Source organism: Syngnathus scovelli, chromosome 2 (genome assembly GCF_024217435.2).
Source record: "Syngnathus scovelli strain Florida chromosome 2, RoL_Ssco_1.2, whole genome shotgun sequence".
NCBI classification, from domain to species: Eukaryota; Metazoa; Chordata; class Actinopteri; order Syngnathiformes; family Syngnathidae; genus Syngnathus; species Syngnathus scovelli.
This window is the reverse complement of record NC_090848.1, coordinates 7,213,866-7,236,071: the sequence shown is the minus strand read 5'-3', so window position 1 is coordinate 7,236,071 and position 22,206 is coordinate 7,213,866. Positions and strand designations below refer to the sequence as shown.

Sequence of the window (22,206 nt, the reverse complement as noted above, 5' to 3'; positions counted from 1 at the left end):
TCTCTGCAGGACCTGGAGGGACTAAATAAAAATTTGCTATAATCCTGGAGTCTCCAAGTGCACAATAAAATGTATAGAAATGCTAAAAAAATGGATTTTGCATGATATTTCTCCTTCAAATAACAATATATTATCAACTTTTTGATGTTTTGCCTATTGACAAACCATTGTCAACATTATTGCAATATCCTCCTTGCTCTGCGTAATAATTACAGTTTGCTACCAAAAAGGCAATAGGCCAGAATACAGCAGGAAGAAAAGCCTTCTTCTTAAGGACTTGAAAGTAAAGTCTGGATTTGTCTGTTTCCAACTAAAAAGAGGATGCAATCCTGTCAGTGCAAATACTGACACTCACGCAGTATGTCTCCTTACTCATCCGTTTCCTTACCAGATTGAGAGTTTTCTGGGTGGGGGAGCATTGGCAAGAGAAGCTGTTGCAACAATACATGTCCTAAATATTTGCACAGATTCGTTAAAACTGCGTGTGCGTGAAGAAATTGTCAGGGGGTTCAATATGGAAAAGGCCGTTTATTATTTTTTGCTTGTTTGCATGACTGGGAAACACGGGAATATTATGAATCAAGAATTGGAATCTACAAAGAGAGCTATTTTGTATGCTGCAATTAAGCTCATCAGAAACCGGTCTTGCTGTGAAGTGCAGTCAAAGACAGCGAATTCTGCGCTCCATATAATGAGCTGCAGGATTTTGCTTTGCAGTGTCCTATTACCTTGGAGCAGACCAAACCATGAACAGCGATGCAGGAGAGCCGCCCACTGGAAAAATGTATGCAAAAGGAGAAGTGTAATATTGACAGTGATGACATAGTAATAAAAAACACTCTGGGTGCACGTCATAAAAAAAATCTTGATATGCATAATATTTATGGGCAATATTGCACACTGAAAATCATATTTGAACAAATTGTGAGGCATAAATATGGATAACCGAGCAGTGTCAATATGCTTAATATTGTATTATGTATACATTATTGTGCAGTGCCTTGAAGCATTTCTCCCACACACAGTGAAAATGTGTTATATAAATGAACAGTGTACTCTGTACAGTACAAACTAAAAACGTTTTTTTCCGGCAGTGAAGCTGAGTAAGTGCTTTGGAAAAAGCTCCTCTACTTCATCATCAAAAAGTGCCATAAATTACAATTACTGATGAAGAGGCCTCTGTCGGATAAACGACTCACTAAGCTTGAGATTTGACTCATCACCAACACATTTGCTACCTCTAAGACTTGTGCCGCCTGTGTCGATGACTGCGTGCTCACTGCTACTCTGGTGTTATTCATATTTTGACAGACTTTTGGTGGCAACAGTCGGGATTACCCGTCAAGTCTGAACATGTTTGTCTCGTGTTTATTGCAAAGAAATTATTTGTACGTGTTACTGTTGTTTCTAAAATTGTGACTGGAAGAAAACGTGATTATTTTGGGTCACGGAATAAAAAATGAGTGGATTTGTAATGATAAGTGATAGTTCTGGTGAGCAGTTAATGTTGAGAAAAAAGGCTCCCGGCTATCTTATAATAAATAATCAGTCACGTCCTATTTACATAATCTTACTGTTGTACACAGCTCCAAGTGTATCTATGTGCTCTTGGAGATACAGCCCTTGCCAATTACTTTTGTTCTTGCGTTTTGTTCTTGTCTTTCTAGCTCGGAGAATAACAACCCCATTTCTGCTCTTTTATCTTTTGCATCAGGCCAATGAAATGGAGAGGAAATGTGAACCCACAGCACTTTTAAAAAGACCATGTGCTGGCCGAATTGGAGGGAAATGCTTGATCAAGCTCACAGAAAAAAAATGGACCTTGTTCATTCTAGGACAAATTGTTGATGAGTTTAACAAGATTTGAAATTGCAAGCCGGCAAATTACGTAACTGTTAAAACACAACTGTATGGCAAGTACTGAGTGTGTGTGTTTGTGGATGTGCGTTTGTGTGTGCGCGTGTGTATAAGCACACTTATGCAATCATTTTACAGTATGTTGCACACAGACAGAGAAAATCCAGTCTCTTCCATTATTTGTCAATCCAGAAATGCATAAAATTAATTTGTCATCTCCAGCGGTACCAAATTCAGGCACTTTGGTGACGAAATAAATAAATAAACCATGACAATATCGCCCATGGCCAGTTGGAGCGTGGAACTAATGTCATTAACTGTTCGTAAATTTAATAAGCTTTTAATGTCGCCCTTTGTTTCTATAAACTTATTGAATAAAATATGGCCTTAAAAGACAGGCACAATAATAATAGAAGCAAGGACAGCCAGTGTTTTAGCGTAGTAGCCTCCAACCTTTTTAGCACCACGTACCGGATTACTGTCCGAAAATATTTTCACGTACCGGTGTTTGATGATGGCACTTCTAAAAACAAACTTTACTTGCAACATCCTCATAACATCATGCCAACAACATAACATGAGTAATATTATGTTATGTACACGTCACTGAAGTGTAAAATAATTATTTATTGTTTCTTGTGCAGCCCGGCACTAAATGATCCACGCACCACTGTCTTAGTATATTAATCCGACATATTCCACTGTACTGCCAGATGGTCTGTGCAGTAAGTAATAAGTTTGTTTCACAGATCCGTCTGGCAAAGAGCCAAAAGATACATCAAGGTTTACTGTCTGTGTCCTCCATAAATGGCATCTTCTAGCAGGGATGTGCTTCCACTGAACACGACTATAGAGTGATTATTAGCTGTAGTGATTACCTTCTGCAGGTTGTGAAGGAGGTGGACTCAGTCACAAGTGAGTTTTAGGATGAAAAGCGGAGTCATGGATTGGCAAAAAAGCACCTAAATATTGACCTCAATGCTGACTAAACAAAAGTAGAGCAATCAAACACGATAGTACATTGAAACAAGGGCGCATGTAAAAGTGAGACGCAAATACAAAACAGAAAAGGAAAATCAATGACTCGAGAAGGTCGGCCCGATTAAAAAACAAAAAGCTGACTAACCGAGATGGGTCGTAGAGCCTCAGCAAAAGTAAGCCAAGAAACAAAACAAAACTACTGTCAGAAACGAGTCTAGATGAGGAAAGAAATAGTAGGGGCCCTATTACTGTGCCTACAGTGCAAGGTACATACATAAATGTGAAATTGGCACTTGCACTGTAGGGAAGACAATTTGATTCCCAGCCAACGGAAGCGGCTCGAATCATTCCCTTTAAATTAAGCGCAGGAGACACACACACACCCACACACAGTCTACAATGTGCAAGCAAGGACTGACTTGTTGGGATGCAAAAAAATTGATGTGCTTAAAGAACATTTGTAAGGAACTGCAAGACAATCTCCACTTGGAGAAGATGTAAAGTTGGTTATTATGAAGTGAAAGATGGCAATAATAATAATGCATTCAGTGAAGCTCGAGAAAAAATGCCAATTACTTTCAAATTATCCCAGTCCATTCTCAAATACAATAAAAGCAAAATAAAGTACAGCTCAATGGATTATTTTTATTTATTTTTTTTGCCTGATTGCAAAGTCCCATCTTATAACGTATTACTATATGGAACACAAAAAAGATAAACATGTACAGACAATTCAGCCTCTCGGAACGCATTGTGTTTGCGTATCTTATGTGTGACAGAAACAGCATGTTAGCTGGCGATTCAATTTCAACATTTTATGACTGGCACAGATTGGGATATGATTAAATTTTTATTATTAGATGATTTTAAAAGCTTTTATGTTGCTTTTACATTTTGGGCAATCAAAACCACAAGACAACATTTTCCACCATAAAGTAAACATCTTAATTGCCTCAACATTTACTGCTGGCTTCCCTTCGTTTGCCTCCAGCAAACACAGTGACATCACCGTAATGTAGGCTGTAAAGGCCGTCAACGTATAGATCACAAACAATTTTTATCACTTCATCGTCATATGTCTGCAATGTTTTTTTCTCATCCAACTGGAACTGGAATACCCATGCAATTCTGCCTTGTGATTATAAAGTTGTCACTCCACTGAACCTGTGCTTATTTCGGAACTGTTCCAGCTGACTGTGTCACCGATGCACTACAACCTGGACACAGAAAAAGAACCATTGACTCTCACAAACATGCCAATATTATGCATGCAGGCCAGGGTGGTCGTCTGAAGCGTCTCTCTCTGAAGACGTGGTCCGGCTTTTCCAGGGACCCTCCTGGCGTTAGCAAGTGGGATGACCTTTACTTTACAAGCCTCACATGCATACGATGAACATGCTGAATCAGTAATGTTGGTCATTCTCCTTTCAATCTTGCATCAATGACAGGTTCTGTTATGGGATTGTGCTCATACCTCATTTGTCCTCACACATTTAATCCGCCCTGCCATTTTTGTTTTAGTAATAACAGTCTTGATCTGTTCACTGTCTTGACAGTGTTGCACTCCCCCACTGTGTTTATACCGTCAGTAAATTTGTAATCCAATGGGGCTTGGTTGGTTACAATCTTTAATTGCTGCAAAATTTTCTCAGTAAGAAGCTCATTAGCCGCCCTTCTGGGAAGGCTTCATTTCCAGCAAACTGTCAGTCTGTTTTATGACTTGAAATTTGTCAGCAATGTACATATACAGTACAGAAACAAGACAGAGGAACAGAAATAATGTTGCTCCCTAAGGCATAATATGTGTGTGTGTACTTCATTATTTTAATTATTGATACTGATTATAATCCCTCAAGGGAAAATTCAATTTATACTCGTCTCTATTTTTGTAGCCCAACATACACAAACAAAAAAGTAGAAGAGTATGCAAAGAGTGCTGCACTTCTTGAGTCGGGGATGTTGATGGCAACTTGCTCAAGAGTACATGACTGTTGCTTTGACTTTTTTGTCTGCAGCTGGACCAAACAAAAACCGTAACTGCACACCCATGTACGCTCTCTCTCTCTCTAAAGTCTGTGTGTGTGTGTGTGTGTGTGTGTGTGTGTGTGTGTGTGCGCGTATGTGTGTGCATGTGTGTGTGTGTGTTACCATAGAAGCAAGTACCATTTAGTGGCATGCTATTCTCATTAAGATAATGAAGAAGTAGTCTTCTTCATATCTGTTCCCTCTGAAATTGAAAATTTCATTTTTTTCTACCAAGAATAATTCAAATCTTTACAATTAATTTGTCTGTTCACACATCTTCTAATGTGACATTGAATTATCCCCTCAGGTTTTAACCAACTACAGTATAAATCCAATTCACACCCAGCATGCAGCACACCAGAAGAACCGTGGGAACAATTTGGCATAAAAAAAGCGAAATTATTGTTGCAATCCAAAATATTTTATGGCATATGATGCAGTAAAAGATCACAGCACTACACAGTCCCTTTCATGAGATGTGGGTATTACGGCAATTAGGGAATTGTTTATGATCTACAAAGTCTGTTTTTACAGGCCGGTACTTTAATTTGTGTTGTAACCTGTGTCTGATTGTGTCTTCTTCCAAACCATTTTATGCTCATAGTCTTAGAAACAAATAGCATGGTTCACTTTGAAGATAACCTACTGAGTGTATGGTCAAAGAAATTCCTCCAAAACAAGCTTCACATCTGATCACAGCTCTTGCACTGCGGTGATCGCCACCTTTAAGTAAAAGTGAAGGAGGAGTAAATAGAAAATGCTATGAATTCATTTACATGCCATCACAGCACATGAATTCATCTAAAATAATTATCTCAGCAGCTTTTCCTTTGTATGCAAATAATTGCTTGGTTTGCATGACAAAAAAGATTTTTTCTTTACAGAATTTATATTTTTGTGACTAACTATCCTGGATTCATTTCATGTCTTATGTTGAGAATGTGAATGAGTCCCGCATTATAAACAGAATCTTCCATGGGCGTTATAGTCTGTCTGTCACAACCAGACAACCAGCCACATTCCTCTTTCAAAGTCAAAGTCTGCTTTATTGTGAATTTCTTCACATGTCAAGACATACAAAGAGATCAAAATTGCCTTTCCTACTATACCACGATGACAAGACATATTACACTGAATTGGTCCACAGAAAAAGTACAAATAAGAAGGCACATACAAGGAATAAATCAGAGCAACATGGTTGAAATGGAGCTATTGTGCATACAGCAGACAGTCAAAATGATGACTCACTCATTGTTTTTTGATACGTGTCAATGCAAGACCCCCAACATTTCTCCATGAACTGATCTTCTGTTGTCGACCTGGTCAGCCCCATGCCTGCTTTGATGCTCTGCTGGAAATCCCCCACCTTCTGCTTGCAGCCATGAGTTCTGCTTGACTGTAAACCCTTCCTCAATTTTCCAAAGGCTTTCTATCTGAATTTTGAAGTCAACTGCTCTGTATCTGGATTGTGAAGTTCCCTGTGAGGCTATTCACCCATTTGTCACAGACTGATCACAGTTGATATTAAGGAGCCCTTTTTTCATGCCTCGTGCAAGTCTAGCACAAAGCACTGTTGTGCACATGGGTGGAGGTTTTTTATTTTATATATATTTTCCCAGACTAGGTCTTGCTGTTGATTCACTCGTTGCAAAATTGTTTTGTTACGCATTCATATTAAACTGTCAACCCTTGTCCCTGGATGGACCTTCCATTGCTTCCATTGGTCGGCCTCTGATCCTCATGCCATGTTGATCCCACCCAGCCTTCTGCTCATACACGAGTTCTGCCTTGGCACGTTTTTCTTTCCCTGTGCCTGTTTGGGATTTTGTATTAATGACAAGGAAGTGAATTATGGATAAAAGCGACAATGAAATGTAGTTACCCTGTCTCGCTACCTGTTAATATTAAAGCATTAGATGACTTGGCCCAAAAACCCTTTTTCTATCTCAGGCATTGCTTTGTAGGTAACAGCTTCCTATTCATTTTTCAGTGGATGTGGGCAGTTGATAATAAAAGTACTTTTTCAACTCTTTCACTAACTTTGGTGTCTACAGTACACACTCCTGTGACAATAGGTGACACAATGGCAAGCAAGGTTATTGCACATTTAAATCCATAAACGGAATCCATGGAGCAAACAGAAGTTTATTCATGTACTTTCTGAGAGTTTTGAAGGTATTTTAGTCATCGTTTCAAGAAGATCTGTCTAGAAGTTAATGCTCTGAACAACCGAGACGTCTGAGTACATTTCTTAAGGTAGTTGTTTGTTTTTGTAAATTGCCAGGAGGTGAAACATTATTTCTTATTATTTCATCCATCATTGTTTGTTCTTCTATTTTTTTCCTTCAGATGGGAAATGCTTCCAAAATGTATTCGTTTGTGTCCATAATATCAAAAGACAATGACTAAATTCCTCCATCCATCATTGTGTCTATTTTTCTTTCAGATGGGAAATGCCTCCGAAATGTATCTGTTTGTGTCCAGAATATCAAAAGACAATGACATCCTCATGGGGACGCTGTATACAATTTTTGGTAAGGGTTTTTTTTTTTTTTTTTTTTCTTCAGTGTCAAGACCACAATGAAAAAAGGACATCAACTGGTAAACTGCGGAATTGACATCACATATTGTATAACTCTGACCGGCAGGTGTTCTTTCCATGCTGGGGAATGGAACCCTGCTGTTTGTGGCCTATAGAAAAAACTCCTCCTTGAAGCCAGCAGAGTACTTTGTAGTCAACTTGGCCATCAGTGACCTGATGATGACCATCTCCCTTTTTCCCATTGCTATACCATCAGCCTACACTCATAAGTAAGTTGATTTGCCAACACGATAAAACTATTGCGTTGTGAAATCACTTCAAAATAATTTGTACGAATGCATGAAAGAGAAACATTGGTTTGGCTAAAAATGCTTGTCTTATTTAAGTTTGTACGACCTCCTCTTTCAAAGTCATGACTGCAGCTTTGTACCTAGTTATTTAGCATTATGCATAAAATGCTGACAAAATGCCTTTTACAAAACCTAGCACTCATTATAAATATGTCGCAATGTTTTTTGCTTCCCTGCTTACACTTTTATCTTTCTATCCCTGCTCATCCAGGTGGTTGTATAATAAGACCACCTGCACAATGTACGCCTTCTGTGGCGTTTTGTTTGGCCTGTGCAGTTTGACTACCTTAACAGTGCTTTCATCCGTCTGCTGGCTCAAGGTTTGCTGCCCAAACTATGGTAAGGTGACTGTCTACACTGAAAAAGAAAACACCTAATACATTCAAAATTATTTTGTTATTCATATGCTGCATAATTACAAGTACATTCAAGAGCATTTGAAAATAAAAGCATTGAAACCATTCCACATTCGACCTATCTACATTCGTAAGCTTTCTTGGAGCAAGATTGCATGATGTCATGTGTTTTACAATAAAAGTTTTATTTTTGTACTGCGTGTTGCAGAGGCATGAGTGAAAGAGGCAGGATAATGAGACCATTCAATATTAGTTATTTTAATGGGGCCATTTCATTTCTCCTCTGCTTTCGATGGAACAAACACAGATCTTTTTGTGAGCGTGCTGAGAGTTGATGTATTAGTGTTGCCTTGCAAGTCTTGGTGGGCTTTTACATATTCTGTCCTATTTTGGCATTGCAGTCAAATGCTCTGCATGTTTGTCAGTTTAGCTTCTATTTCTGTCGACACTGGGGGATCACTGGCAAAGATTACTTTGTTGGTACTATCCCTCCTGAAATATGCTTGGACCACTCAGGTGCCAGACCAGTGACAAAATGTACAAAAATGTACAATGTGTAGCTCACAAAAAAGTTATTGGTTATAGGTATCGGTGGCTAAAAAAAAAAAAAAGTGCATTTTCTTATAATGATGCACCAAACCAAATTCCAAGACCATTATCTCAAACTATAAAATGTTAAAAATAACATCATAAAAGTGATCATCTGAAATAGAATTGTGCCTGATGATGAAGTTCCCCAAATGTATCAGTATATATTATTAAGGCCACAACAATGAAAATACTCTATTCGAGACAAATAATTTTGGTCCAGAACAGCATCTTGATCAATGACAATAAGTTATGTTATGGGAGCTTGGGTGAGTAATGACCCACAACAGAATGTGAAGAACTAATAATCAATAGATTCAGGCTTTCCTATATAAGTTATGTAATGTGTTTTGAAAACTTTGCAGATTTGCCTTCAAATAGATTTGAGGTCACTTTCAACTCCAGGTGTCATTCAAATTAAGGCCACATTGTAGGATGGCTCTTTTTGAAACTTTTTTTATCCCCAGAAACACATCTATAAAGCGGAACATGCAAATCTAGACACTACAATACACACACAGTACAATGAGCACAATCAAATTTGCTCTTAAGCCCAACCCACCACAAAGCATGTACAAAAAGCAAGTTGCTTATTAAATCCGCTCAGCAAAGCTTCTGTTTCATTCCAACATTATTATTTTATGCACTTCACAACCAGGTCCAGAATCCTCCCACATAACACTGAGTTTCAAAACGGGGTCAGGCCAATGGGTGTTTTCATACTTATCGGTATTGTGGTATTATCTTAACAACTAAAATACAGCCCTAAAATACTGTGGACATCTGTTTGAATTAGAGTGACCCTAGCTAAACCAAAACGTTACTGACAAACTAATTGACTGAATGCCAATCAACATTATGACTCCTATTAAAGCACACAGAGTCGTAGGAGTAAATAGATCATTTTATATAATAGTATTCAATACATTACATGAGCCCAAGTTCCTTTGTTTGTATCTTCGTCCTCACTATACTTAGCATTACAATTCATGGTGCATACATGTATCTCAAATGGAGTTACTCCCTCAGAAATAGGAGAATTACAATATGTTTGCTTGTTTTATAAATCCAATTTAGTCCTCTTTTGCTGTGACTCAAAATGAGAAGACTTTAGAATTAATGGTTTAGCTACAGGCTTTTCTAAAAAGTGTAATGCCTTTCTTTCATTGAAATTACATTAAAATGTACAAAATAGTTAAATTCATCCTGCGTGGCCTAGAGCTCATCACCCCGAAATTTCTTATCCCAGACTCACAGCTGGTGTAGTACAACATGGAGTGACTGGACCAATGAGCAGTCACAGGATTTAGACATAAAGGCAGGCAACCGTTCATTTTCAACATTCAAACAATTTAGACATTTTGTGGACTTGGGTAGGAACTCAAGTAAATCGTGGGAGAACCCACATAAGTACACTTCATGGAAAGGTTCCAGTCACGGATCAATGATTCTCGAAGCAGTCTGACTATTCTGGGTAATCCGTAACAGGGGAAAACAGGGCTTTTTTTTTGGAGGTGAACACTCAGGCATAGTGAATGTGATGAATTAGTGGTCTGTCAAATTAGTGTGTTTTGTTGTTTTTGTGGGGAAAATAGTGTTGGCTATTTCTGTGGAGTGCTTAGGAAAATTGATGAGAAATAAGAAGCAAAGGAACTGTTTATACTTTAATGATACAACAATGTGAGTGATCATGTTTATTGTAACTGGAGGGCAACAACCATGATACCATGTGCAGTTTAGTGACACAAGGTTCATTGTTCACTTTTGGAATTGTTATATAGCGACTGGAACCATATATACATACATGTACTTGACTTTTTCAAGTAAAACAGGATGCCATTTAATAGCATTAGAAAAAAAGTGTGATTAGGTGGACTCGGTTGTAAAAAAATATTTTATGCTGCAATGAAAATGAGTAAACTGCAAGGGTTTGATGTTTTTTTTTCAAATTTATTTTGAAGATGGGGATTTATTTATAGAGGTCACGAAAGGAATATTTTCTCAAATATTATACCCGAACAAAAATCAAAGTATTAAATTCTTAATTATTTTAATTTTAGTCTGTCTTGCCATTACTTCAGTGCTTCACAATTACTATTACTCCCCCTCCCCAAAATGTTTTAATTTCATTTGCTTATTTTATGTCGCATTACAATGCCAGCTTGTATCATCCAATATGACCTTGCAGTGAGCTACTATTGTATTTATAACGCTGATAAGATGTAATGAGGATTGACAGAAAGACAACGTCACTTATATGACCTCTTGTATCAAGACCAGAAAAGCTGCCTTACTTGTGTTTTGCAATTATTAATAGTCATCTAATGATGAACAGAATAGTTCACTTTAAAACATACGTGCTTTCCATTAGATCTAATCTACACACACCCGTGACTGACTTGTGAGCTCTGGATCGAAGTCCATAAAACAAAAGATTTGAGAGTGATGAGTCAGAGGGCTCCTGCTTAGTAGACTCATCCCGCCACGTGTTTCATTGAAGGGGCTCTGATGAAAACGGGGAGATGGAAATAGCAGGGACTAAAAAGGAGTTTGCAGCTTACTGACAAAAGAATCAATACGGAATTTTGCTTGTGATGTTAAGTGCATCTGGCTGCTAAAGTATAGGTAGGGCTACTTTCCATTTAAAGAGAACTCAATCTGAGACAAATCCCTGTCTATTGTAGCATAAAGTATATAAGAATACTTTATGTATACTGCGTACAGTATACTTTATGTATACTGCATAAAGTGCACTCAACTAGAATACTTAGGGGGAAAAAAATGTGCAGACAATATACCAAAATGGAACACAAAACAAATGCAATCAGACAAAACAAAACAATAAAACATATGAAAGCACAACAACAAAAATGAAGATGTGAAGATCAAGGCTGTTTGTGGGCTCTATTGTTGCAGTTTAGTTTATCATGTTTGACAGAATGTGTTATGTTTTCCTGTCAGTTCCATCTGACCAAGACGCACACCTGAGACTTTTGAAGTCCTCAAGGACTTCAGTGAGGAACAATATTAATACATTCTTGCTTAAAATTCTTGGACTTTTGCTTTTTGTGGTTAAAATCAGCCCTCTGTTTAAAACAAGAACAGGTTTGTTGAGATGATTTCATTTTGCTGAGATGATTTAATCAGAGAAATGCTTCACATCAAATAAACAATATGTATAAAGATCAAGCGCGTGCACACAGCCTGACACACACTTCAAAACAGAGCATTGTACGCCGCAGGGTTTAACCAGACACCCCCACCATCAGATTGGACCCTAAGAGGGGCTGACATGCAACTGAAGAAGCTTGGTGGTGTTGCAGATAAGGTTCACACTGTTCTCCTCTTCAGTGATGATGCAATCGCCAGAATCAATTATCATTGGCTATGGGTGAGGGCTGCTCAGATATTTCTCATGGATCATTTCACAACCATGACTGTAACCACACTAATATGAGCGGAGGTAAATTGCGGAAGTATTAAATTGTTTATTCACCATCAATCAGGACGACATACTGAGCTGTTTTAATAACAAGAGTTTGTTGCTCACAATTTACAATGTTATGAATTCATTTTCTATTAGACTAGAAAACAAACACCCTGCAGCTGTGACAAATTCTGTCTTTACTTGCAGATGGGTGACTTTGTATTCCTGGAATTAAAAATATTTCTTACTCCACAAGTGATCCATGTGATTAGTCATGTGCCTGAAGTCACAATAAGCACTGTGCAGTATTCATGAGTAAATGAAGCTATGCCCTATGGATATAATAAACACAAATGCCAAACCTGCTACTTGCCAGTTATATAGCAACAGTTATTTGTGTTCTAACATATAGAAGACTAAATATCACCTCAGGATATTAAATTCTGTGTATTGTGTCCAAGGAAAGTGCATAAGTAATAATGACAATTGCACCGGATAGCTATTTATGCGAATGAAAGCGCCTGATTCATATAAAATGGAAGAGGGGCAACTCATGGTAAATGCCAAATTGTGTCACTGGGCACTGTTTTAACCACGCCGCACCACTCCCCCCAAAGTCAAGAAAATAGCAATGTTCAAAACCAGTTTGACGCTATTTCTTCACAATTCCATTTTACATAGTTTTCAGTCTGCATGATTTCACAATTTTCAAAATTGTAAAATATATTTATAAAACTAAAATCAGAATTTACTTTACAGGGTCCTCAAATTTTTAATGACCCTAATGTCATTAGATTTGTTTTGTCTTGTGAAATGCCTTTCCTGTGCTGCCCCCTCCCCCCTTTGACACTTGCATGTTCCCACGAATATTACAATTTTAACTCATTTTATTTATTCCTTCTATGGTCTCATAAAAACATTACATAACTCGAGCTAGTATGGGTTGAATGAGCTTTCGCTTTGTTTATCTTTCTCTGTCAATCATTCCCCCCACTGTAACACTTGATATATTTGAATAAGTAATTCTTTGTGCTCTGCTGAACTTTAAATGACGAGTTTGTTATGATGTCCTTCCCACATCCTGTCATACATGTCGCCATAAGCACATATTGTTCCCCATGCAGCATGCCTGTGAGAACACAGCTGACAAGACAGGGTGCTTGGGTGACCGTGAGACTTGTTTTTTTTCAATCCGACTCACTGGTGCGCTTCTCCTCAGGCAACAAGTTTTCCCACTACCACGCCTGCTTGCTGGTCGGCGGCGTCTGGTGTTACGCGGCCGTGTTTGCTGTGGGGCCCTTGTTGGGCTGGGGAGAGTACGGGCCCGAGCCGTACGGTACGGCGTGCTGCATCGACTGGCATGCGCCCAGCCATAACTCTTTGGCCATGAGCTACATCGTCTGCCTCTTCTTCTTCTGCTACATTCTTCCCTGCACTGTCATCTTTCTGTCCTACTTGTTCATCCTGTTGACCGTCCGTGGGTCCCGCCAGGCAGTGCAGCAGCACATGTCCCCGCAGAACAAGATCACCAATGCACATGCGCTTATCATTAAGGTATGTTTCCAACACTCAATGCACCTTTTTAATGGCACACACACTACTCATAAAAAGTTTGGGATATTCAGCTCTTGGATGCAAGTTTAGGATAGTAAAAGGCATTGTAACCATGAAAGGTTTGGCATGGTTCTCAAATGAGCACCAGAGAATTTTGTATTTCTTAATTATAACATGTGCGAGGGCTGCACAATGGCAGCTTACCTGCAATTCCCAAAAATCCCCTTTTTTTTAAAGTAGTCCATGTCGCTTTCTATCTACTGACTTATTTTTTGCTTTGTTTTCAGCTCTCCGTGGCAGTTTGCATTGGTTTCCTGACAGCATGGAGTCCATATGCCATTGTGTCCATGTGGGCAGCGTTTGGTAACCCCTCAAATGTACCACCTATGGCTTTCGCATTGGCCGCCATGTTTGCCAAGTCCTCTACACTTTACAACCCGATTGTCTATCTGGTTTTTAAGCCCAACTTCCGTAAGTCTCTCTGTCGGGATGTAGCCCAGTGCAGAAGGTCACTTTGCGGGTGTTCGTGTCAGAACGACTCCACCCAGAAGGGAACGTGCAGGCAAGCTCATCACAAAGAAGAGTGTAACTCTACACACTTTTCCAATGGGCTACTGGAGAACCACGGCACCTGCAGACACTGTCCTTGTCCTGAGACTTTGACTCCAAGGGAAAACTGTATCGACCACAACCCTCAGCGGACTGCCACTATGCTCCAGGGGTCGCAACATAGTGAGGTGGCTGTCAGTCAACTCTCCAATGAGCAGCAAAGTGACTTCCTTTAGGTTGAACTCGCACACAGCAAGTGACTGCTAAGGAAAGTAAGCAAGTGGAACGAAAAATCACTGGATGAGAGACATTTGCTGCAAGCATGCAGATATGACACCTACGTGATGAGCAGAACAGGTCAGGACTTTAAAGGCCAAAGTTTAAAGAACTTCTCAAATATGTGATACTGCCAAAACACAGCTCCAGTCATGCAACAACCAACATGCAAACAGATCAAAGTTATTTCAGGTAATGTAAACATGCAATGATCTGGTCAGATTACAGATCAAATTTAAGAGGACTTGTGAAATGATGGAGATTTAGAGGGAAGAGCTCTCTATGAAACTACCTTTAATCTATTTATTAAGAATAATGTATCCGGTGCTGTGTTTGCTTTATATATTTATTGATGCATGCCTCAAAGTTGAAGACAATGTGGTATTGTATTTATGTAAAAAGGAGGATTTTCCTTTGTGATTGCCTTGGTTGGCCAGCCCAAATCATTTGACGGGAGCAACCAAGCACTCTTTGGAGTTAACTGTATGTCAGTCAGCTGTCGGCAGGAAAACACTGTGAGACAAGGTCCATTCTGTTCTCCATGAACTCAGCAGGAAGACCTCAGGACAAAAAAAAAATAAAAATGGAGACACTATCACATTTGTTAGTCACAACATTTTCTTAAAAGAGCATCTCTTTAAATAAGCTGCAAATGTCGAATTGTTCAAAAGATGTAATGCACTGTGAAAAAAAGTAGTTCAATAGTAACATCCTGACAGAATTTGTGGTTTGCATTTATTGGAAGAATCACAAATATGAATGAAAAAAAAATGGTAATATTTCTTCCAGTAGCAATCCATCCACTGTTATTTGAATGTTTTTTCCATTTTTTTTTTTTTTTTTACGTTATTATTATTGTTTGTTTTAATGTGTTTATAAAAGTGAGAGCTGACTCTTAGTAGTGCACCTGAAGAATGAAGTATGCCAACATATTTTAGTGTCAAAGAAATCAGGTAGCTTTCCAAAAATAGCAACTCTGCAACTGTGGGAAGATTTTAAAATACATTTTTGTGTGTGTTTTTTCTATGTGTTTCGTTGTTTGTGGTTTTTCCAAACGTAATTACTTTTCATCGCTTTGATGTTAAATTTTATTTATTATTGTTGTACTTGTCAAAGATGTGAAAAAATGGCAGGATATTTTTAAATCAGACAATCAAACATAAATAACAAATAAGAAGGTGCCATTGCACCACCAGTATTAATTTTCGTAAAATGCCTCAGTAAGAACCAAAACAAATAAAGAAAAGTACAGACAGAATTCTGCAAACTATCAAAAAGTGATATATGATATTGGCTAACTAGCCATGCTCCCAGATCTTGTAATAACTTTGTTGCTGCATAATGGTTATCCAAACAGAACAATATTTTTAAGATGGAACCTACAGATGGAAATAACAGTATTAAAAAAAAAAAAAAAAATCAATTGTCATTTGCCTCTACAAGTAATATGAGGCTTCTATTATCGTTGTTTGAGAATAAGAACAAATTTATTATCGATCCAGTTTCTGTGCTACTTATCCTTATTGGGGTCACACTTAAATTGGAGCCTATCCCAGCTGACTTTGGCCAACACATACAGTACCTTGAAAAAGTATTCATCCCACTTGCCTATATACTCATTTCATATTGTAACAGGATGGTAGAAAGTAAAATTCTTATTTTACCCGATTACTTGATTAATAAACAGATAAATAAAATAATTTACCAATGAACTAACTGATCCATCAACCCTTTGTATGCTATTGAGCATTTCAATTTTGGTCGAGGTTTTGTATACTTCAAATACGTGCAAATACTTTCAAGGCAATTACTTTCTTTTTGCTGGACCCAAACTGCCTAAATAGAAAATAAATAAAATTGAAAATAAACTAGAAAAAAACCCATCATTATATTTCATATAACGAAATAAAAAAACTAAAGATATATACTCCAAAATAAAAGTAATAATAAATACAAAAATTAAATTATTTAAAATTAAATAGATCACAAAATAAATGTAATACGTAAAACGTGTAAATAATTACAAATCAATTTGTGTTTATTTAAAAAAACAATTATATATATATAATTATATATATATATATATATATATATATATATATATATATATATATATATATATATATAATATTTTAATTTGTTTTTATTTTTACTTTTATTTAGTTTTGATTTTGTCAGCTTTGGTCCTTTGCAGATCCATCAAATAAAATTCAGATTAACAAAACATTTACATTCAATCTTGTAAATGGGTAAAAAAAAAAAGCAAAGGGCTGACTTCTTTTGCAAGGCACTCTATTAAAAGTATTCTTCAATATACAAAGAGATTACCTCTCTATGCATGCATACAGGTGACTTGGGGTAATCGATCTCCCATGGCTAAAAGTTATGAGCGGAACAGCTGCTGTGTGTGATTATCACAAGAAACATGCAAATTAAAACTCTAAACATAGGAGCTCATAAAGAAGAAAGCTTGTAAGAATGTTTGCCATGCCAACACGAAATTCCATCTTGTTTTCAAGGTTGATTGCACTATTGTGATAGACTTGCACTTGAACTTTCAAGTCACTTGACATTTTTCTTTCTCCACTTGTAATTGAAGAATTTATTTATTGCCTTCTCTCTGCACTAACTCGTCAGTAAGAGAGTCTGAACGTGATTGCTTTTAACAGATGGCTACAATGGCTTTTCAAACACTATGTTTTTCATTGTGTCAACCCAGTGCACCTTTAAAGCACTTTTTAATCTATTTCCTTTTTCTTTGACATAATAACACAAAATGTGACGATCGTTTTCTAATCTAAAATGGTTGCCCTCTATTTGATTTTCTTGAAATACATGCCTTGTATTTCTGGTCTTCTAAAGCAAATTAGATTAACAGAGTGGAAAGAACTGCGGTTGAAACAAATGAGACCAATCAGAGGAACGAATCTGCAATCGCATAGATCTATCTGTTTGAATGACTTCACACTTGCAAATATAAAAAAGATGTTCGATACGCTACGTTGGTGGTTCTTACCAGAATGTCAGATTAAAAAAGTTTATGACGTGCACAGTTGCTCTAATGTGTATTGTAAAAGAGATTCTCAGTAGAATGTTCACAATTTTATATGGAAACGAATGCATGCTTAATAGTACAAAATTAACAATTTTCAGAATCCTTTAAATGACCTATTTTCTTTACATTTAATTTTAAAAAAAAGCGTATAACCTTAGCATTCAAAGCCTAATATACTGTCTCACTTCCACAACAGCATGTGATTTAAGGTCACATGCTGCATCTTTAGAAACACTACTTGTTTCAAGCAACCAAGTTTGTTTGAAAGAATTGAGCATTACTGAAGACTAGGAATGGAATATTCACAAATGATTCGAGGTATTCAAGATGCATTTTTTTTTTATCATTTAACCAAAGCTTACTGACATTTTCTTTCCTCGACGTATGCTTACTGCAGATTGTTTTTAATTACATGATCTGTATTTGTCCACCGTCTTGGAAGTCAAAATCAAGAGGGAAATCGTGTCTAAAAAAAAAAAAATAGTAAAAACTAGTAGACTATTGTTCGTTTTCTTTGGTTCATTTAGTTCCTGCACAACCTTAATCAGTTAATATCTGTTGTGTTATAAATTTCCCAATCTTCTAAAATCTCCCAAAATTGACTAAAATTTGATTAATAGGACACAGAGGAACTTTTGTCGCAGTGGCAAAGACATGATAAAATCACAAAGTAGCTGCTGTAAGAAAAAAAAAAAATCCCTGCACAATTCTAACATCGAACTATGTGCAAAGACAAGTGGAAATAAAACCAATATTGTTCCACTTCATGACCTGGAACAGCTTGGCTTACCTTAAGCCTGGTACACACAAGAATGTTCCAAATCCTAAAAGATTTTTTTCACCCTTGGCGACCCCACACATCAAAATAGAAAATCGGGCATTTTGAGTGTGTGTAGGGTCCCTGTCCTAGCACCCAGTTCAAAAATCCCATCTGTGCCCCTAGAACAGTACATCAACCGCAATGAATTAGTCACGGAGCGGATCGGAACAGGCAACCAAATGCAGATTGGACCAGGGTTTATTGGCGGAACTCAAAAGACAGACTACAAGAAGCTCGACTAAGGATAAGAATAAGTGAACAGAAAGACAAGAACAACGACGACAGACGAGAAGCGAGACAAAGGACAACAGACGTGACAACATCAATGACCCGACAGGAGTGACACGCAGACAGGACTTAAATACGAGACAGGTAACAAGAGGCAGGTGACCGTGATTAGTACATGGATTGTGAGTTGACACAGGAAGGGAGGGGCGAGTACACAGACACGGACAGAAACCATGACAACCTACATAACACAACCGGGGACGAGTTGTGACAGAATTATGATCACGTATCCATTCAACTAACTAAAATTCTTCAATATAGTTTGGGATGTATTTATTCAATATGCAAAGAAGAATTTATTTTCTTCATTCCCGTCAATCTGCACCTCATGTGTCTTTATTTGTATTTGTAGATTTGTTCTGAAGTTCTCAAACAACACTATTTTTTGTTTTAAGTTGAATGAGGTCAACCGTAAAATGAGATCTTGTCTTATCTTAGCTCCTGTATTGTTTTAGGCAACCACCGCACAATAGTTCAGTTATTATGTTGGCTATTCAAACAATATTTGGTCATACCAAAGACTATAAAAATGGGATCCATTGCCTCCCTGCTTGGCACTCAGCATTAAGGGTTGGAATTGGGGGGTTAGATCACCATATGATTCCCAAGCGCGGCACCGCTGCTGCTCACTGCTCCCCTCTCCCCCAGGGGATGGATCAAAATCACATGGGGATGGGTTAAATGCAGAGGACAAATTTCACCACACCCAAATGTGTGTGTGACGATGATCATTGGGACTTTAACTTTAATCATTTTACACTGGAACAAAACAATGCAGGGATGTCCAGAGGTGCTTGAGGTTAAAGAAAACTATAATTTTTGTTTCAACAACATACATATCAGGACTTGGGTTGTATGGTTATTAAAAACAAAAAATCACAGAACTGGATTTTACTATAAAGAACAAAATATTCTTGCATCAATATTTCCTTAACCAAGCAGTCATAATTGCAAAGAGGGAAATTTTGTCAGCATGATTGCAGTGTCATTATCTTGTTATTGTTGGGTGTTTTCGTTCTTTTTTTTTCTTTTTTTTTTACTTCTGACGTTTGTCAAAGAATGTATCTGTGTATCAATTTAACCAAGCCTTTTTTTAAGGTCAATGTTGTGCTGAAATGTCAAGGGTGAAAAACGCATGAGCCTGTCGTCATGTGGTCCAGCATCAAAAGGTTTTCTGTTGTTGCACAAACAGGGTACAGTATTATAAAAAAAAAAAAAAATATTCTATGCTATATTACAGAATACCTTCTAAATCTTTTCTGGCAAAAAAAAAAAAAAGTTGTTTGTTGTTGATCCAATTTCAGACGTAAAACTAAAATATGCTATGGTTTGCAATGCAATCACTCAACTTTATAGGTATTGTATTGTGATTACCCCCCGCCCCCCAGAAATGGAGAAGTACTGGACCGTATATATACATTCATCTGTAAATTCAAATACAGTGCACAGACATTTGGAAAGTTGTTGTCCTCAGTTTTTAAATGTACAAACACAGCAGAATGTGATGAATGTGATGCATTGTAAAAAAAAAAAAACTTGTACAGAACTGTATATGAAAGAAAATTATATCAAAATGTTTTATCAGATTATGATCATTGAATTTATTGCTGTGAATATTCATTCATTCAATTCATTCATTAGTACATTTCGTAATATCCATCCATCCATTTTTTGAACCGCTTAGTCCCCACGGGGGTCGCGGGCGTGCTGGAGCCTATCCCAGCCGTCATCGGGCAGTAGGCGGGGGACACCCTGAACCGGTTGCCAGCCAATCGCAGGGCACACAGAGACAGACAACCAATCGCACTCACACTCACACCTAGGGACAATTTGGAGTCTTCAATCGGCCTACCAAGCATGTTTTTGGAATGTGGGAGGAAACCGGAGTGCCCGGAGAAAACCCACGCGGGCCCGGGGAGAACATGCAAACTCCACACAGGGAGGGCCGGAGGTGGAATCGAACCCGCACCCTCCTAACTGTGAGGCGGACGTGCTACCCAGTGCGCCACAAAGCCGCCTCATTTCATAATATATTCCCCTAAAATAATATTTGACAAACTTTGCCAGGGAATGTAAATTTATGAGCACAAGTATATACAAGGCCAGGACAATTTTTCCTTTGTTTAGGATGCAGCTGAATGATACATTTCCTTGAAATTCACTACTTTCATTGGTTTTGCTTTTCCAGAAAACTGGTTATAGTCCTAAAGCGTGCCATTTTGGGGGACAAAATGTAGGCCAGTGTAGGTGCAGAAATGTGAAGCTAGAAGCATTGACATAATCACCACACGTGTCCTCTCATTCGCATCTCTGCAGCAGAATCAGGGAGCTGCCCAACACTAAATGAAGGATGCCTTTAAACATGGCAAGGTTGTCTCTGAAGCCAGGATCCATCCGAATGTTTCAAACAAACAGTGGCGAGAAGTAAAACATCACAACTTCAAAGCTCTGGGAGAGTTGCATCAGCCTAAACAAACATGAATGAAACAAACATACGTATGATGATAGCAACTACTCGTCACAGTGTGCTGAAATAACGCAGGCACAACAACAAAAAAGCAGAATTGAAATACATTTTGTCAGTATGACATTGCATGACTTGTTTTTGTAACTGGCTCCAAGTCCACTTAGATCATGTGTCAAACTCTCACCACCCAATTATATTTGCCCGGCAGAACCATTTCATTAACTGGCTTGCACAAGCTGCAAACAGAAACAAGACACTGCAAAAGACCAACGTGTCTTTAACAGCAGAAACATTATAACTCAGGGTGCCACATTCAGCCCTCACCACAAGTAGCAATAATTTAAATGTACAAGACTAAACATGACACCACTTTAGTTAAGCACCATGTAACAAGGCATAAAAATGAAAAACATCCTGGCAAATGCCTCCAACTCTAAATCCATGACATATCCTTTTTAACTGCACGATATGAAGTGCTACTGACACATAAACTACAAGTCCTACAAGATCTATCCATTTCTGATACAATGGCATCTTTGCCCTATTGGGATTATTTTTGTCCCTTTGTGACCTTCAGATATATTTAGAATCTTTTCAATATTCAGATTGTTTACTGTGCCTCAAAACAACTGGGATGTCGCAGGAGCTCGGGGTAAAATAAGACTGAGAAGAAAAAGATGGGAGGAAAACTTCCCGCTAGGGTTAGGGGTGCGTCATACCGCCGTGGCCATCCACAGTGGGCCTTGGTCGTCATGCGCCGACGGCTAACTGAACTGAGCGGAAGGCGGTGAGCTAATGAGCCCGAAAATTCCCATGCCATGGCGGCCAGAAAGCAAGCTGGGCGCCAAGGGTTAGCTCTGCGGCGCCAGTGAAAGCAGAGGGTTGGCACTTAAGTGTAAAAAATATTGCCGCCATGGATTTTTTTTGGGAGGGGTTTTCTTGGTTACCTCATTTTTAAATTTCAGTTTCGGCCAAGAATGTTCATTTCACTACATCCCTTAAATGAATATATATCGGAACTGCGGTTATTTAATGCAATTGAGCCAAAGTTGTACATCAACCTAAATGTAT

The 22,206-nt window shown here is 38.0% G+C and overlaps 1 protein-coding gene and 1 long non-coding RNA gene across 2 annotated transcripts in view; one reads left to right on the top strand and one right to left on the bottom strand.

Moving 5' to 3' along the window:
- Nucleotides 1-16,384, top strand: part of opn7b (opsin 7, group member b) — a 34,230-nt gene extending 17,846 nt beyond the window's left edge. Inside the window, exons 2-6 of the mRNA XM_049753673.2 lie at nucleotides 7,310-7,397; nucleotides 7,512-7,674; nucleotides 7,967-8,094; nucleotides 13,346-13,680; nucleotides 13,968-16,384. Of these exons, the coding sequence (XP_049609630.1) occupies nucleotides 7,310-7,397; nucleotides 7,512-7,674; nucleotides 7,967-8,094; nucleotides 13,346-13,680; nucleotides 13,968-14,465 (1,212 nt within the window). The 3' untranslated portion in view covers nucleotides 14,466-16,384. The remainder of the gene's footprint in view (nucleotides 1-7,309; nucleotides 7,398-7,511; nucleotides 7,675-7,966; nucleotides 8,095-13,345; nucleotides 13,681-13,967) is intronic.
- LOC137840064 (uncharacterized) lies at nucleotides 14,912-20,312 on the bottom strand. Its single transcript, XR_011086473.1, has 2 exons — nucleotides 18,351-20,312; nucleotides 14,912-15,065 (listed from the first exon to the last, which is right to left on the bottom strand). It is a non-coding gene; the product is annotated as an uncharacterized lncRNA (long non-coding RNA).
- Between the last annotated feature and the right edge of the window lie 1,894 nt (nucleotides 20,313-22,206).